This window comes from Myotis brandtii, unplaced genomic scaffold (assembly GCF_000412655.1).
Source record: "Myotis brandtii unplaced genomic scaffold, ASM41265v1 scaffold363, whole genome shotgun sequence".
Lineage (NCBI taxonomy): Eukaryota > Metazoa > Chordata > Mammalia > Chiroptera > Vespertilionidae > Myotis > Myotis brandtii.
The window spans coordinates 4,358,411-4,377,488 of NW_005363938.1; the positions used below are offsets into that span (position 1 = coordinate 4,358,411).

The 19,078-nt window shown below is 39.9% G+C and overlaps 1 protein-coding gene across 2 annotated transcripts; it reads left to right on the forward strand.

The window, feature by feature from the left end:
* Positions 1-2,119: 2,119 nt before the first annotated feature.
* ZNF713 (zinc finger protein 713) lies at positions 2,120-16,545 on the forward strand. Of its 2 annotated transcripts, none has more exons than XM_005872059.2 (4): positions 2,120-2,206; positions 5,004-5,130; positions 8,808-8,900; positions 15,372-16,545. In XM_005872059.2, exons 1-4 carry the CDS (start codon positions 2,120-2,122, stop codon positions 16,421-16,423), a joined length of 1,359 nt encoding a protein of 452 aa, XP_005872121.2. In that variant the 3' UTR covers positions 16,424-16,545. The 2 variants fall into 2 exon arrangements, with proteins under 2 accessions (XP_005872121.2, XP_014399884.1); XM_014544398.1 differs by having other exon boundaries at positions 2,182-2,206; positions 4,947-5,130.
* The last annotated feature ends 2,533 nt before the right edge of the window (positions 16,546-19,078 follow it).

Here is a 19,078-nt window from a genome sequence, read left to right on the forward strand (position 1 = left end):
TAGAGCTCACTAATTCTCTCTTCCATCTGGTCTTCTCTGTTTCCCGTGCTCTCTGATTCATTCCTCATCTCATTTATTGAGTTCTTCAGCCCCAGGATTTATGTTTGGTTCATCTTATAGTTTCAATCTCTTTTTTTAAAAACATATTTTATTGATTTTTTACAGAGAGGAAGGGAGAGTGATAGAGAGTTAGAATCATCCATGAGAGAGAAACATCGATCAGCTGCCTCCTGCACGCCCCCTACTGGGAATGTGCCCGCAACCAAGGTACATGCCCTTGACCGGAATCAAACCTGGGAACCTTCAGTCCGCAGGCCAACGCTCTATCCACTGAGCCAAACCGGCTACAGCAGCTTCAATCTCTTTGGTAAAGTACTTCTTTTGTTCATTTGTTTTATTCCAGAGCTCATTGAACTGCTTTTCTGAGTTTTCTTATATATCATTGAGTTTTTTCAAAACTACAATCTTGAATTCTCTGTCATTTAAATCACAGTTTTCCATGTTTTTTACTTTGGTTTCTGGAGAGTTTTCATTTTCTTTCTGAGCTAATTTGTTACCATGGTTATTCATGGTTGATGGATTGTTTCTCTGCCTTGACATTTGAGAAAGTGAACTCTTCTTTTTAGGTATGGTTTATATCTTTTAAAGAATTCTTTCTTTCAACTGTGGAGAGGACAAGAATAGATTTTGGAAAATTATAAGGAAAAACAATATATAAATGGTAGGCAGAGGAAAAGGGATTAGAGCATAGCCCACTGAGAGAGACCATGGAAGTAAAGCAAGACACAGCTGTCAGCAATATCAGATACCTTCAATCCTTAAATAATGAAGTCTACTGCATGAGCAACCTAAGGGTTTTTTTATATCACTAACCAGGGAAATTTCAGTGGAGTTCTGATAGCAGAACAGAAGCAACATTATAGAGAAGTGAAAAATCAGTGGGTAATGAGGATGTAGACACAAGTATGGACAATCCTTTGAAGAATGTGGCTTTGAAAAAGAAAGGATGGTGGTTGCAAAGGGTTATGTAGCCAGTGAAGGTTTTTAATGTTGGAAGAGACATTAAATGATTTTTAAAAACTATAGGAAGTAGCAATAAAAGTGAAAGATAGCTCTGGCTGGTTGTGGCTCAGTTGGTTGAACGTCATCCCGTGCACCAAAATGTCACCAGTTTGATTTCCATTCAGGGCACAAACCCAGGTTGCAGGTTCAATCTCCAGATGGGGTGCATGCAAGAGGCATCTGATTGGTGTTTCTTTCTCATCTCTCTCTCTCTCTCTCTCTCTCCTCTCTCTCTCTCCCCCCTCTTCCCTTCCTCTCTCGCTGTCCCTTCCTCTTTCTCTAAAAATCAATAAAAATATTTTTTTAAATAAATAAACTGTCTGTCATCTTAACACAAAGCAAAAGCTCCAAGTTTTAGGTTCAATCTTTTTTTTAAATATATTTTATTGATTTTTACAGAGGGATAGAGAGTTAGAAACATCGATGAGAGAGAAACATCTATCAGCTGCCTCCTGCACACCCCCTACTGGGGATGCGCCTGCAACCAAGGTACATGCATTTGACCAGAATCGAACCTGGGACCCTTCAGTCCCCAGGCCGACGCTCTATCCAGTGAGCCAAACCAGCCAGGGCTAGGTTCAATCTTAATACCATGTATTGACAAGATGCTTTTTTTTTCTTTTTCCTATTTATGCCTTCTCAGAATGCTGTGCCTTTTCAGGAGGGGAACATGGAAGAGAAGGAAATGAATGATAGGCCACAGATAGTCAGGTCCAAGGTAAGTTTAGTTTTACTCTCCTTGGAAATACTATTGTAGTCCTCAGAATGTGGGCACTTTCACTTTTCTATTCTCAGAGGTGCTAAGCCCCCAAACTCCAGAGCCCTTTCAACTCTTGTGACAGATGATAATCTCTATTGGATGTTCCCCATCCACCTTATATACTCCTTTATAGCTCTTTTTCCCTCCAGCATTTTTACCAAATCAATTTGACCAGACGAACCTGGGACCCTTCAGTCCCCAGGCCGACGCTCTATCCAGTGAGCCAAACCAGCCAGGGCTAGGTTCAATCTTAATACCATGTATTGACAAGATGCTTTTTTTTTCTTTTTCCTATTTATGCCTTCTCAGAATGCTGTGCCTTTTCAGGAGGGGAACATGGAAGAGAAGGAAATGAATGATAGGCCACAGATAGTCAGGTCCAAGGTAAGTTTAGTTTTACTCTCCTTGGAAATACTATTGTAGTCCTCAGAATGTGGGCACTTTCACTTTTCTATTCTCAGAGGTGCTAAGCCCCCAAACTCCAGAGCCCTTTCAACTCTTGTGACAGATGATAATCTCTATTGGATGTTCCCCATCCACCTTATATACTCCTTTATAGCTCTTTTTCCCTCCAGCATTTTTACCAAATCAAGTACTCATGTCAGTGCTAGATGTTGAAAAATAAAATAAAATAAAAGAAGCCATAGACTGTCTTATAATCACCCTTCACTTACACAGCTCACCAGAATTCCAACCACACTGTAAGCAATGAATGATGCTCAGGTCACTGTGACTGCTTGGAACTAATAGCATTACCCAGTACGCCTGAGGACATCTGCTGCCACAGGTTAATTTTTATCCAGAACCCGTTATAGCTTCCCCCAAACCTGTTTAAACCTGTTGTTAACAATTCTATAGTTTGATTAAATATTATGTAAACTGAAGAGATATAACTGTTTCTATGAAAACTAGTTGAATATTTTGGAAAGATTCAGTAAATGCCATTTTTAAAAAATTGCTGTCAAATTAGGTGTGAGCAAAACTGTAAAACACAGATGGAAAAATCATAAAAATCTCAGAGGATTCTATGCCTACATTATTTCCCAAGCGTCATTTGCTTGTTCCACTTTAATGAACCAGAAACTGATACATTATGGGTATGGACACTTAGTCATTAAAATCACTTTCATAGACAAAGCTTAGCTTTACATCAGAAGGTTAGCCAAAAATATACATGTATATATTTTAAATTAAAATAATGTGTTTAAGATATCTTTTATGGATCTCTACTTTAACCAGCTTTTTTGCTTAACACATGAGATATCAGTCTTAGTTGCTTCACATAGAGGACTTCTATTGTTCCAAATTCTATGAGATAATCATTATCTGTACATAGCAAATAAACTCATTGGAAGAGATTTTTAAATGCCTACATCACACACTTAATATTCAAAAAGTGTAAGTAGAATGTTGGATGCTGTTATGCATGCAAGAGATAACAAATGCAAGAATTACTCAGAGAAGGGAGAAATCTGATTGAAACTGGAGGGACGAGGGAAGACTTCATGAAGAAGGTAGAGTTTTAACGTGTGCTGATATCAGGTAGGGTTTGGAAATTAGAGAAGACTGAACCATTGCAAAAGGAAATAAAACTTGAGCAAGAGCTAAGACAATAAGGAGACCAATAGCTAGAGCTGAGCACTTATTTGGTGCATTAGTACTTTGGGATCTTAGGTCTGCAAGGGATAGATTCATTCAGTTTATGCTTAATTGTAAAGCTCCCCACAGACAGGAACAAAAAGACATTGAGAACTAATGTGGCATATGTGCCTCTTGGCATTCTAGCCAGAGGAGTTTGTTTTAATTTTCCAGAACCATTTATTGTGTTACAAAAGAAGATGATTCATTCCTTCAACAAATATTATCGAGCAGCTACTGTGTGCCAGAAATTATGCGTGGCATCAGCTATATGTCAATGAGCAAAACAAACATGGTCCTAAGCCCAAGTGGCCTGTAGTCTAACAGAGACAGTCATTCAGCAAATATAATAATAAATTGCAAATTGAGATGTATATTATACAAAATAAGAATAAGGTGCTGTGAATGTGCATTAAGGAGTCAGGGAAGAACTCTATGGAGAAGCAAAATTTAAAGTGAAATGTGAGGCTATATAGAAGTTATAAAAGGAAGTAGAAACAAGCTTTTTAGGCATATGCTAAACAAGTGTAAAAACCAATACTGTCCTGAAATATTGAATCTTAACTTTTAGGAAAGAGCACTTGTTTGGAACACCACACTCTTAAATAATTGGAATGATTGTACCCATGAAGTAGATTGTATTGGGGTGGGGGAGTGTTAGGAAAGAAGGAGAAGGAGGTATATGTAGGTTGTGTGTCAGTATGTCTGTATCTCTTAGAGCAAAAGGGTTGCTTAGGCAGCATTGATAATGGAGGAAATATAGATGTTACCCTTTTTATTTGAAATTCCTACCTGTAACAAGACAGTTTCTTTTACTGATATCGACATGCATCATATACCTTTTACTCTTAACCTATTTGCCCTGGTTATTTTCACTTTTTTTTTTAAGACACTGAAATATCCTTTCTCCTCTTCTGTGCAAATCTTAAAACTTTTAAGGACTACACAAGATACACCAACTCGATACCTACTTTCACTATTTCAACATATCCTGAATTCTATCACTTCTGAAACCTTATAGCATGAATTTCCCATATCGTTTTTTAATTGTTTAGATCAGGGGTCCTCAAACTTTTTAAACAGGGGGCCAGTTCACTGTCCCTCAGACCGTTGGAGGGCCGGACTATAGTTTAAAAAAAAACTATGAACGAATTCCTATGCACACTGCACATATCTTATTTTGAAGTAAAATAAACAAAACGGGAACAAATACAATATTTGTATTTGCATGTGGCCCGCGGGCCGTAGTTTGAGGACCCCTGGTTTAGATGATCTGAGATTCCCCTGCAACAGATTATAAAAAGCTGAAAAACAAGCATTACTTCATTTATGTTTTTATCTGTCTTGAAAGATGATAGAAAAATAGGCACTGAGGGTTGTCTCAAAAATTTTGACCTGGATTACTCAGAGCCCTGAAGGCTCTCAGCACAATGGCTTACACAGCCTAACCTTTGTCTCCTGCTCTACCTTTGCTCCTTCCCCTAAGGACCTAGTTTTTTAAAAAACTGTTTCTGGCTGAGCAGGGATGTACTTGATGTTTCAGGAGTCCCTGACATTCCAGGACGTGGCTGTGGACTTCACTGGAGAGGAGTGGGACCAGCTGTGCCCTGCTCAGAAGAACCTCTACCGAGATGTGATGCTAGAAAACTACAGGAATCTGGTCGCTCTGGGTAAGGAGGGAGACCCTGTAAAACTGGAAGCCATTCCAATGGGTTTATAGTAGTCCCCCGCTTATCTGAGGGGATGCCTGAAACCATGGCTAGTACTGAATCCTACATATACTATGTTTTCCCTATTCATACATACCTATGATAAAGTTTAATGCCTCGTCCATCTGAACTAAGCACTTCCATATTCTAGCTATAACTTTTGTGGTTTGAGGTGTGACAGCAAAGCTAGCATGAATTTCTTTTTTCTTCACAATTTCATGGATAGATGTGCTCCTACCATAAATCTAAACAACTTCAGCATATAATTTTTTTCTTTCCTTATTAAATTGAGAACTTTCGCCTTTTTACTTGAAGAAAGAACTTTATGGCTTTTATTCGGCATATCTGAATTGCTAGCATCACTACCTTTGTACTTTGGGGCCATAATTATTTAAAGTAACTGTTACCAGAGCATAAGCACTTTGATACCAAGACAGTTGGTTTGATAACCAAGATGCCTACTAAGTGATCAATAGGCCTGGGGCATCTACAGTGTTGATATGCTGGACAAAGGGATGATTCATGTCCTGGGCGGGATAGAGCTGATGGTGCAAGATTTTATCACAGTTTCTGAAATGTATTATGCTAAGTGAAATAAGCCAGTCAGAGACAGACAAACACCATGTGATTTCACTTATATGTGGAATCTAATGAACAAAATAAATTAACAAAATAGAAACAGACTCATAGCTGTCAGAGGGGAGGGAGTAGGGGGGCTGGGTGAAAAAGATGAAGGGATTAAACAACAACAACAAAAACCTCGTAGACAGACAACAGTATGGTGAACATGGGTGGATCTTGAGAATGTAATGCTAAGCAAAGTAAGTCAGAAAAAGTCAAGAACAGGAGAGAGACCAAGATGGCGGCATAGGTAAACACCGCAGACTGCTGCCGCAAACAACCACTTCAAAAATACAACTAAAAGACGGAACGGACATCACCCAGAACCACAGGAAGGCTGGCTGAGGAGAGACTCTTCAACTAGAAGGAAAAATAACAGCACACCGAGGCTCAGAGGAGGCGCAGTGTGGAAAAAACTCAGGTGCGGAGGTGCGCGCGCAAAGCGGGCTGGTGGCTGAGAGCGCGGTTGTCGTTTTCGGTCAGGGGGGAGTCTCAGACTCTGAGCTCCAGATACGGGCGAATCGCTGGGGACTCGGACCCAAACGGGAGAAGCGGGAGTGTCTGGCATCAGTTGGAAGGCAGCTTTCCCTCCGAGGTTTGCAGCGGTTCCGGGGGTTCTGAGAAGCAGAGCCTCTGGGAACGGGACTGAGAGGGGCCATAACCGCTCCCTCCGCCCGCCCGCCCTGTTGAGCCCGCCCCGCCCAAGCCCTGCGCAGAGCCATTTGCCAGATCGCCTCAGGCAAAGGCTAGATTAGCACCTCCCCAGAGGACAGAAGTTTTCCGCGGCAGACACAGCTGATTCACACAGCCAGTCGGCCTGGTGGTCAAATCCCTCTAGTATTAACTACAACAATCAAGGCTCAACTAGAACAAGACTGCGCACAAAGACCACTAGGGGGTGCACCAAGAAAGCATAAAAAATGCGGAGACAAAAAAACATGACAGAAATGGAGGATATAGAGCTAAAAATCGCAATTTTGAGGGCTTGCAAAAATGTGCTAGAAGCTGTCAATAAACTTGAGGAGAGAGTCACGAAAACTAATGAGACCCTCGATGCTATGATAAAGAACCAACTAGAAATTAAGCATACACGGACTGAAATAAAGAATATTATACAGACACCCAATAGCAGACCAGAGGAGCGCAAGAATCAAGCCAAAGATTTGAAATGCGAAGAAGCAAAAAACACCCAACCGGAAAAGCAAAATGAAAAAAGAATCCGAAAATACGAAGATAGTGTAAGGAGCCTCTGGGACAGCTTCAAGCGTACAAACATCAGAATAATTGGGGTGCCAGAAGATGAGAGACAGCAAGATATTGAAAACCTATTTGAAGAAATAATGGCAGAAAACTTCCCCCACCTGGTGAAAGAAATGGACTTACAGGTCCAAGAAGCGCAGAGAACCCCAAACAAAAGGAATCCAAAGAGGACCACACCAAGACACATCATAATTAAAATGCCAAGAGCAAAAGACAAAGAGAGAATCTTAAAAGCAGCAAGAGAAAGAGACTCAATTACCTACAAGGGAATACCCATACGACTGTCAGCTGATTTCTCAACAGAAACTTTGCAGGCCAGAAGGGAATGGCAAGAAATATTCAAAGTGCTGAATACCAAGAACCTACAACCAAGAATACTTTATCCAGCAAAGCTATCATTCAGAATTGAAGGTCAGATAAAGAGCTTCACAGATAAGGAAAAGCTAAAGGAGTTCATCACCACTAAACCAGTATTATACGAAATGCTGAAAGGTATCCTTTAAGAAGAGGAAGAAGAAAAAGGTAAAGATACAAATTGTGAACAACAAACATGCATCTATCAACAAGTGAATCTAAGAACCAAGTGAATAAATAATCTGATGTACAGAATGAACTGGTGATTATAATGAATCAGGGACATAGAAAGGGAATGGACTGACTATTCTTGGGGGGGAAAGGGGAATGGGAGATGCGGGAAGAAACTGGACAAAAATCGTGCACCTAGGGATGAGGACAGGGGGTGGGGAGGGAGGGCGGAGGGTGGGGCGGGAACTGGGAGGAGGGGAGTGCATTTATCATTCTTCTAAATTTAACTTTGCACAGGTCTTTCTGCCTCTCTAAAAAAAAAAAAAAAAAAAAAAAAAAAGTCAAGAACAAATGACTTCACTCAGATGTGGGATATAAAACTGAAAGCAACAAATGAGCAAATAAGACAAACAAATATATAAAACCTCATATATACAGACAACATGGTGGTTACCAGAGGGAAGAGGGATGGGAGGTAGTAAAGGGTAAAGGGGTCAAATATATGGTGACGGAAGGAGATTTGACTCTCGGTGGTAGATACTCAATTCAATAGGCAGATGATGCATCATAGAACTGTACACTTGAAACCTATATAATTTTATTAACCAATGTCACCCCAATAAATTTAATTTAAAAAGTTAAAAAAAAAAATAGCCCAGTTAGTGTGCCTCAGGGATTGAGCATTGACCTGTGAACCAGGAGGTCACAGTTCGATTCCTGGTCAGGGCACATTCTTGGTCTCCAGTAGGGGGCGTGCAGGAAGCAGCCCATCAATGATTCTCAAACATCATTGATGTTTCTCTCTCTCTCTCTTTCTCTCCCTTCCTCTCTGAAAGCAATAAAAATATTTTTTAAAGTTAAAATAATAAAAATAAATAAAAAATGAAACTATGAATTGTTTGTTTCTGGAATTTTTCATTTAATATTTTTGGACCATGGTTGATCGTGGGTAACTGAATCTGCAAAAAGTGAAATCAAGGATAAGGGGGGACTACTCTATTTTCTCAAGTAGTGAAAACCTCCAAAGCTTTTGTGAATATAGTTCAGGCGGGACAGAAGAATGCTAATCAGTTTCATAGACAGAGACCTTTGGGTCCTGCTCTTTCTCCTCAGGTAAAAAGTCTTGAGGTTGAGTTTGAGGTGGGCACCTTTATTTTGCTGCCTTTCAAGACTAAAAATTTCTTTGTTTCCAGTATAAATTTCTGAGATACATTTTTTCCCCCCATGAATAGGTCATCAACTTTATAAGCCAGAGGTGATCACTCAGTTGGAGCAAGAAGAGCAGTGGATGATGGAAAGAGACAGCCCACTGGACACTCATCCAGGTGAGAAGCAAGCATTTTAATATTTGCTACTGAGTGAAGGGAAATAGTCACTTTTGAAATATTCCACTGAGTGTGCTACAAATATCTCTCTCTGGATTTAAAGAATATTTAACACTTTTTAAAAATCTAGTTCATATTTGACTTTTTCACAAAGTGGAAATGGCTCTCTTATTTTTTTCTGATTAAACAGATAATATATACTTATTATTTAAAAATTAGCACAGCACAAAAGTTATTTTGAAGGTGTTAGTTTGAGTGTACATAAATACCTTTATGTTGCAAACCTCCACATAGCATTTTCTATTTTTTTTATTTACACATCCTCTCTTGGTAGTCTTTAAATCTTTCTTTTCCATATCTCTGCCATTTTTACCTACTTTTCAGTTTTTCTTTTTCCTTTCGTTATCAAACTTTTTAAAATTGTCTAAAACCCATAGCCCTGGTTCTTATTCTTGTGCTCACCTTGGTGATATATCCTGATTGTGTTACTAACATTTTTTCTGGGAGATTACCACTAACTTCCTTCCAGTCAAATCCAGTGGCTAAAAACCACAGTTATTGTCTCCTATGATCTTGTATTTGACTGTGTTGACTTTACTTTTTTGAAATTTTCTTCCACCCTGGCTCGTGATATACACTATTCTTGCCTCTTTCAACCTTTTTCCTGTATCTTTACCTGCTCCTGTACTACCTTCTCTCCCTCCTTATTCTTCTAAAGGTGTGTATTCCTGTGGATTTGGTGTTCCATTCTCTAGTGAAGTGCTTTTAAGTAGACTTATATGTCAGTTTCCCCCATTTCTACATTTCTAGTCTAAGTATTTCACCCACATTCTCTTTCCAGATTTTAGATCATATTTTTCTTTATGAATGTCATGCTATTTTAATTAAGTGCTGTATTTCAAAACCTGGATCTGTTGGCTTTATACTCTCTTCTTTAAAACATCCCACTAAATATGAGACTTCTTGGCCAGAAGAAAAACCTCTTTCCTTCCCGATTGTTAGAATAACACCTACAATGATCTGCCTGGGTTACACTAGCAAATAGTTGACTGCTACCCGTATGCTATATTCCACTCTGGATCACTTAGTCAAGCTAACCTGCCCATCTCTGTCTAGTTTCCCACTCTGGTTCTTTGTTCTGGCTCCGTGTTTCATCGTTTGGACTTGGCTTTGTTTCATTCGAGCTTATGCTTTTTCAGTATGACAGACTTGGCTGTGCTTCTTGCTTTTAGCGCTCTAGATTATCTTAGGCAGGAAACTTTGTCCCTGTTTCAGCCTCACTTAACCTGAATTTTGGCCTGACCAGTGCTGGCATTCCATGGGTAAAGGCTGATAATTAAAACATTTTGTCAAGAACTAGGCCCTTTCCCTGACAGCAGTGGGTGACATTATTTCTATGAACCTCCACACCTGGATCCCAGGGAATAGGAAACTAAAGGAAGAAAATTAAAAACTCCCTTTGCAGGTGAATTGCCAGGGTAGGAACCTACAGCAGACGGCAGAGCTGATCTTTCCCAAGGGTACATATGTGGCCATGTGCAGGACCCACACTGTCTCCCATTTTGTCCCTACCCATAGACTACCCTCCACTAGAGAAAATAATTGCTAACTTAAGAAAATGTGCAGACACCATTGTGCATCTATATGTGGATACACAAGGCTCTTGATTCATAGATCAGCTTGAACTAGGGATTTTTCACATCCTCCTTGTCACGCGGGCAGGCTAGCAGTCTCCTCCAAGGAGTCTGTTTTTGCATTATCCTGTGAGGCACCATAAATGGTTCCTCTAATGAGAATGTGGCAAGACATTTCTGTTGCTCAAAGGACAGATAGAATGATCTGGCTTTTGTGCTCTCATTCTCTGGGGTATTGCTTGCCTCGTGGTCATTGGCATCTGCTGATGTCTGTTTATTTGGAAATCTCTTCCTATGTAAGATGAGATCTAGGAAGTGTCCAATGGGTTTATCAACAAAGAGGTTGGTAATTATAGTAACAGGAGAGATGACCAGGGAGTAATTAGAAAAGCAATCAATTTGTGTACATTGTCCAGTGAATAGGGGTTAAAAAAAATAGAGCTAGTAAGTGTACAGTGCTCTCACAAGAAGCTAGAATGAGAAGCGGGGACGATAAAGAGGATTTTGCTAGAATAAGAAGGTACTGTCAAAAGAGAATTGCATCTACAACGATGAATCCTTTTCAGAAGGTTTTCAACCTACTTTGCCCAGATCCATCAGAGGAATCACCATGTGTGTCAGCTATAGCCTTATGACATATACTTCTTAAATAGTAAGACCTGAAAGTTAAAATTACTTCTTGATTCATGGGCTGCAGAATGTATTCTGTGTTAGTGAAACCAGACACAATGGACCCGAGGCTGCCTGTCACTACTTGGACCAGATTAAGCAGAGACAGGGTTGAATCATATATGAGCATTTATTCCAATAATGCCGGCAGTTTGGGGAAAGCAGTCCGTCACCCTGGAGATTCTGATCTCACTCCCCCTTGCCAGCTGGCTGAGGGAGAAGATAGCTATGTATAACATGGAAAGGGGAGGAGAGGGCCTTAAGTCCAGCCTTCCGGAGCTCAAAGTCCAATAACAAGGTGGCTAATTTTCTATGATGTTACAAGCAGCTCAGCCCGTTCCTGGGACCAGAGAATGGTCAGCATTCCTGAGAAAAACTCCCGGAGGGGTCAGGGTCCAGGCACAGCAACCAAATCAAAATGTCCTGTCCTTGGTCTGTTCTCAAAATGTATTTATTTTCTGAGTGATGGACCCATCGAGCATCTTATCTTTTTACAGCCTTGTTTCATCCTCCAGTTTCCCAGGGTCTGTAAGAAAACGTCTCATCTATAGTTAGTAAGGTGAATAACTATTAGACAACTATGGCTCTATTCTTATTACATACCCTTCCCCACTATCGTTAGCAAGCATGAAAATAACATTACTCTCATTGTACATTTCGATCAGAGCTCCTGGGTGACCAGGTGCATTGTCAATAAGCAGTAATATTTTGAAAAGAAGCATTTTTATCTGAGTAGTAAGTCTCAACAGTGGGCTTAAAATATTCAGTAAGCCATGTTGTAAGCAAGCGTGCTGCCATCCGAGCTTTGTTGTTCGATTTATAGAGCACAGGCAGAGTAGATTTAGCTAATTTAAGGGCCCTAGAATTTTTGGAATGGTAAATGAGCACTGGCTTCAACTTAAAATCACCAGCTGCATTAGCCTTTAGCAAGAGAGTCAACCTGTCCTTTGAAGCTTTGAAGCTAGGCATTAACTCTTCCTCTAGCTATGAAAGTCCTAGATGACATCTTCTTCCAATATGAGGCTGTTTCATCTGCATTGAAAATCTGTTTCGTGTAGCCCCCTTCATTAATCATCTTAGCTAGATCTTCTGGATAATTTGCTGCAGCTTCTGCATCAGCACTTGCAGTTTCATTGTGCACTTTTATGTTATGGAGATGACTTCTTTCCTTAAACCTCATGAACCAACCTCTGCTAGCTTCAGACTTTTTTCCTGCAATTTTCTCCCCTCTCTCACCCTTCAGCAAAACTGAAGAGAGTTAAGGCCTTGCTCTGGATTAGGTTCTGGTTTAGGGAATCTTGTGGCTAGTCTGATATTCTATCCAAACCACTAAAACTTTATATCAGCAGTAAGGCTGTTCTCTTTCTTATCATTTGCATTCACTGGAGTGGCACGTTTCATTTCCTTGAAAGACTTTTCCTTTGCATTCACAACTTAGCTAACTGGCACGAGGAGCCTAGCTTTTGACCTATCTCAGCTTTCAACATGCCTTCTTCACTAAGCTTAATCATTTCTAGCGTTTAACTTAAAGTGAGAGATGCGCAACTCTTCCTTTCACTTAAACACCTAGGTGCCATTTTAGGGTTAGTTGGCCTGATTTCCATATTGTTGTGTCTCAGGGAATAGGGAGGCCCAAGGAGGAGAGCAATAGAGGAATGGTGGTCAGTGGAGCAGTCAGAACACACACGTTTGTAGATTAAATTCACTGTCTTTTTTTTTTTTTTTAATATATTTTATTGATTTTTTACAGAGAGGAAGGGAGAGAGACAGAGAGCCAGAAACATCGATGAGAGAGAAACATCGACCAGCTGCCTCCTGCACATCTCCCACTGGGGATGTGCCCGCAACCCAGGCACATGCCCTTGACCGGAATCGAACCCGGGACCCTTCAGTCCGCAGGCCGACGCTCTATCCACTGAGCCAAACCGGTTTCGGCATAAATTCACTGTCTTACAAAGGTAGTTCATGGCACCCCCAAAACAATTGCTATAGTAACATCGAAGATCACTGGTCACAGATCACCATAATAAATAGAATAATAATGGAAAAGTTTGAAATGTGGTGTGGTGTAAAATTACCAAAACGTGACACAGAAACATAAAGTAAGCAAATGCTGTTGGGAACATGGTGCTGGTAGACATGCTCTATGTAAGGTTGCCACAAACCTTCAATTTGCAAAAACTGAAATATCTGCAAAGTGCAATAAAGTGGAGTGCAATAAAATGCGGGATGCTTGTACATTCCCTATGGTCAGAAGATCAAGACTAGCACCTGACTCACATTTGAGAAAGCTAAAGCAGTCCAAGGCCCAAGAACAGCTGGCTAATGAAATGGCTTTGGTGAGTGAGCCAGGAGAAGCTGATGACTTAGGATCAGCATGCACTACTACACAGCCTTGTTGGGACAAGGTATTGTGAGTGTTTTTCATGCATGAGTCAGCCAGCATGAGCTTGGATCTTGGCCAATAGGACTTATGCTCTTGGGCTGGTCCCAAGGGACTACCCAAAATAGAGAGATATCTATCTAGGTCATAGAAATGACAGGAGAGAGAGCCTCCCAAGAGCCACAGATGTTTCCAAAAGTGAGTCTGTTTAACCATCCACTAAACTGAGAATATGAAGCCACCCAGTCATACAAAAATTGTCCTATCTCCTAATCCCTCCTGCTTCCAACTTTTGTTAGAGTGGAACTAAACAACGGTAGTGAGTGAAGGAAGAGGTGAGCATGGAAATAGTTAAATGGGGAACGAAGAGAATAGAGTCAGAGAAAAGACTAGCATGGAGAGAGCAGAATTGGGGGAAGGGTGAACAGGAAGAGAGTGGAGTGGGAGAATAGGCAGGCAGGGAGAGAGAAGAAAGAATATGACTCTGTAACAGACCCAGGAGAGGGGAAAGGGGTTCATTTTGGACTTTTACTGTTACTTGTGACTGAACATTTTAATTGCTGAATAGAGACTGCATTTGTGACAATGTAATAGGGGTATCTGTTACATAAGAAGTAAAGGGAAAGTCCTGGGAACTGTCCAAATCTTCATGTAGAAGCAGAGGAAGAATACCCCCCACTACACAAATTTTAAAGTGGTAGGAGACTGAAATGAAATTTTGTTTTTATCGCAATACATGAGTCATGCTTGTTCAAAATACAGTTTACATTTGTATTTGTCTGGACATATGAAAAATCTGGCAGGATAAGCCCCAAACTATTAACAATGATTACCTCTAAGGGGTGGAATTCTTTATGTATTTCCATATTATTTGAATATATTACTATAAGCAATCATTAGTTTTATCATTTTAAACAAAAGATTAAAAATACAGCCCTGGCAGGTGTTGCTGTATAATTACAGTGTAGGTTCTTGCACCAAAGAGTCGCAGGTTCAATTCCCATCAAGGGCATGTGCCTGGGTTGCAGGTTTGATCCCCATCCTGGTCAGGGTGCGTTCAGGAAGCAACCAATTGATGTCTCTCTCACATTGATGTTTCTTGCTCCCTCCCTCCCTCCCTCCCACCCTCTCTAAAAATCAGTGGAAAAATATCCTCAGGTGATTATTAACAACAACAAAAAAGATTTAAAGTATGAAGAAATGCTTTTAAAATAAACAAGTTAGCTGTCCTTACAATAGAATAAGTCACAGATGAGACCTTTCTTCTCTAATTACAGTCTTTTCTCTAATATCTCCCACCTCTGAGCACAGACATTTCTCTGATATTTCTTATTCTCCTTTCCATTTCTTATTCTCCTTTCCATTTCTTTCCAGTATGATCTCTTCCTTTCATGGTTACCACACATGTTTTAAATTTTCCTCCAACTCACTGCTTCTTGTCATCTTTTTATAGTCTGTCCTCTTGTTATACGGCCACATTTTAAAACTTTCCAATGCCACAACTGCCTCATTTGCATTATTGTCAGTTTCATTTGATAATTCATTATGCAACAATTTTTTTCAAAACATAAAGAATGCTGCAAAGTATTAGTATGTTCTGAATTTCTTTTCTTTTTTTGTCATTAGAAATAAATATTATGCTGTAAACCCCCACTTATTGCTTTTTATTAGTACCTGGAACCATACATAGTTATTATAACATTATTGAATATATCCTCCATGCTGTACTTTGCAGTACCATGACTATCAATTTGTACTTCTTAATTTGTTCTGAACTTCTTTTAGATGCAGAAAATAGACCTGAAGTCAAAAAATCAACTCCAAACCAGAGTACTTCTGATGAAATTCAAACCCATAACATGATAATGGAGAGACTAACAGGAGATAGTTTCTGGTACTCCATTCTAGGAGGACTCTGGGATTTTGATTATCAGTTAGAGTTTAATCAAGAAAATCACCAGAGACATTTAGGACAAGAATCTTTTGCCCAAAAAAAGTTCCCACAGGAGAGAAGCCCTGGATGTAACGAATTTGGGGGAAACTATAAAATGATCTCAAATCTTATGCATCAGCGAATTTCTTCAATTAAGATACCCCTTCATTCGAAAACACAAGGAAATAGCATCAAACATAATTCAGAATTGATTTACTATCAGGGAAACCATGTAAGAGAAAATACTTATGAATATAACGCATGTGGGAAAATCTTCAATCAACATATTCTTCTTACTAATCATATTCATACTGAAGAGCCCAGTGAATGTAGGAAGACCTCCAGCCACAACTCAACTTTTACTCAACCTCAGATAGTCCTTACAGGAGAGAAGCCCTTTAAGTGTGATGAATGTGGGAAAAGATTCAGCCAGAAGATACATCTTATTCAACATCAGCGGATTCATACAGGAGAAAAACCTTTTATATGCAATGACTGTGGGAAAGCCTTTCGTCAACATTCATCCTTTACTCAACATCTGAGGATTCATACTGGAGAGAGGCCCTACAAATGTAATCAATGTGGTAAAGCCTTTAGCCGTATCACATCCCTTACTGAACATCATAGACTTCATACTGGAGAGAAGCCTTATGAATGTAATTTTTGTGGGAAAGCCTTTAGCCAGAAGACACATCTTAATCAGCATGAGAGGACTCATACAGGAGAGAAGCCCTATAAATGTAATGAATGTGAGAAAGCCTTTAGCCAGAGTGCACACCTTAATCAACATAGGAAAATCCATACTCGGGAGAAATTATGTGAATATAATAAATGTGAGAAAGTTTTAAGCCACGGTCCTTCACTTACTCAGCAGTACATAACTCCTGGGGGAGAAATAATATGAATATATAAATGTAGAAATTTTTTTGTCATACTTTTCCATCCCATTCAATATAAAGTTATTCATAATGGAGAGAAAGTTTATAAACAAACATTTAATGCATAGAAACCAAATAAATTTAGACTTTAAACTGGTAGCATACTATAATCTCAAGAGAGGTTGTAAATAGTAAACATAATTTATTTTATAAACAAGATTATATTAGAAGTCATGTTCCAAATCTGATATAAAACTTTTTTTAATGACCAGAAATTCTGTATGCAATAACCTGTGATTATTCACCTGTAAGTTTATGGCATAGTTCTTAAATTATACAAACATTGATTACTCAAGGCAATGATATAGTGTAACTAGTCACATAAACTTGAAATAAACAGAAAAGAGCAATATTTCTCAAACTTCAGCATTTGCACACTTCATTTACAGTTTTACCATATGTTGTGTTTACTTAAAATTTTAAGGGATTCAATTTTTAGCCTTTTCTTAGGAAATATTATTTATGAAAATTGAGTTTTATATGCTAATTATATTTGTTCTAATTTCCATCAATGTCACTATAAACTTTAAAATTGAAAATATTCATTGATGTACCACCCAAATCTTCTGTACCATTATTTGAGAAACAGTGTGATACGTTGACAATATTCTATTACTGGGTTGTTATTTTAAAGCAATCTTTTCATTACATTCATCAGATAAGTCCTGGGATCACCATAAAAAAGAGTCCTGAAGGAGACTGAGGATTATGTTGATGAAATGTGAAAAGTGATTCAGAGAAGTCTACTTTTCTATCATGTTCTAGTTTTAAATTTCCCTATAGCAAACATAAACTTTTAAACTAAAATTGTGGTTGCTGCTATATTTGCAGATTTGAATAGAGATAAGGTTTTGTTGTTTCTAATAATGACCAGAAGCTTAGAATCCCTCTGCCTCCCAGCCCCACTCTGGAAGACAAGAAGTAGCAAACTGTACTCGAGGATGAGCTGTGGTACAAAATTGAGGCTAAGAACCAGGGAAGAATCGTAGTGTCTTACATAAATAACTAAAGAAGGACAATTAATTGGCTTAATAATACACTTTATTAATTGAGACATATTTTTTAAATATATTTTATTGATTTCAGAGAGGAAGGGAGAGGGAAAGAGAGACAGAAACATCAATGATGAGAAAGAACCATTGATTGGCTGCCTCCTGCACGCCCCCCACTGGAGGTCGAGCCCACCAGCCAGGCATATGCCCTTGGCTGGAATCGAACCCAGGACCCTTCAGTCCACAGGCTGATGCTCTATCCACTGAGCCAAACCAACTAGGGCAATTGAGACATATTTATGTAACACCTTTTTCCAAAAAGAATTCAGATAATTTTATTTTATTTTTATCACTAGAGGCCCGATGCACGAAATCAGTGCAAGAGTAGGCTTTCCTTCACCTGGCTGCTGGCACCGGCTTCCCTCTGGCACCCGAGACCCGGGCTTCCCTCACAGCCCTGGCTTCGTCCAGTCTAATTAGCATATTATGCTTTTATTATTATAGATTATTGCCTTGTTTGACAAAAATCACATTTTGATGTTACATAAGTCATAGATAGCTGTAATTATGAGGCTGCTTGAGTTTCTTGGCTTTTCACTTTTGTCTCAGTCTTCTCAGGCATGGTGCAAGAAGCCCTGAGGCTAAGGCAGGAATGCAGTTTCCTTGCTGTCTCACCTTTCTTCTAGCATATCTCCCAGCTCAAGACTTCCCTGTGAAGGGCTAGATTTTATACTTCTTGAGCCAAAGCTGAAATGATTTAAAGACTTTTTAAAATTAAAAAAGCCAAGAAATTAAGAAAAGTGAACTCATTTCATCACAGAAGTTAAACTTTTGAAAGTGCATTTATGTCCCACTCATTGGTGGATGTGAAATCCTATATAATAAAAGCCTAATATGCAAATTGTCCAATGGGGAGTTTGGGAGCTCACTATGACATATGCTGACCACCAGGGGGTGGCACGGAACATGGTGGGCATCAGCGATGCAGTGCTGGCAGTGGGCAGCAGTAGAGGTACTGCTGGCCCCGATGGGCCCTGACGATAGCAGGACTGCGGCAGGATGGTGGAGCGGGTGAGCGGGCGGTGCCAGGCCCCACAGATGGTGACCAGCAGTGGCGGCGGGGGTTGGGGCCGCTGCCCGGCTCCCAGACACTGAGGGAGCCAGGGCGGGGGGGCCTGGCCCCAATTGATTGCCCCACAAGTGGGATGGTGGAGCAAGTGAGGGGGCAATGCCAGGCCAAGGCAGGGTGCCAGGCAGGGCTGCGAGGCTGGGGGCACGAGCTGGGGCCCAATTCCCATAGGCCACCCCAAAGGGGTCCACCCATGCACAAATTCGTGCACTGGGCCTCTAGTATTTAATAAAACTCAAAGTTACAGTAATCAGAGAGGATGTCTAATAGTATTTTGTGTTCAAATATCATTATAGTGGAGATCCATTTTCAGGATAGATCAGTTCTGAAAGTATCTCTTCACCAAAAGGAACTACATTTAACATTGATTTGCCATAGGAGGCAGGGTATAGGGCACTCAGATTTCAGGAAGAGAGAGAAGGAGCCAAGGTGAAGTCTGACAGCAAAGGTATGCATTAAAGAAGTAGTGCCCTGACTGGTTTTTGTTTCAGTTCTTGGTC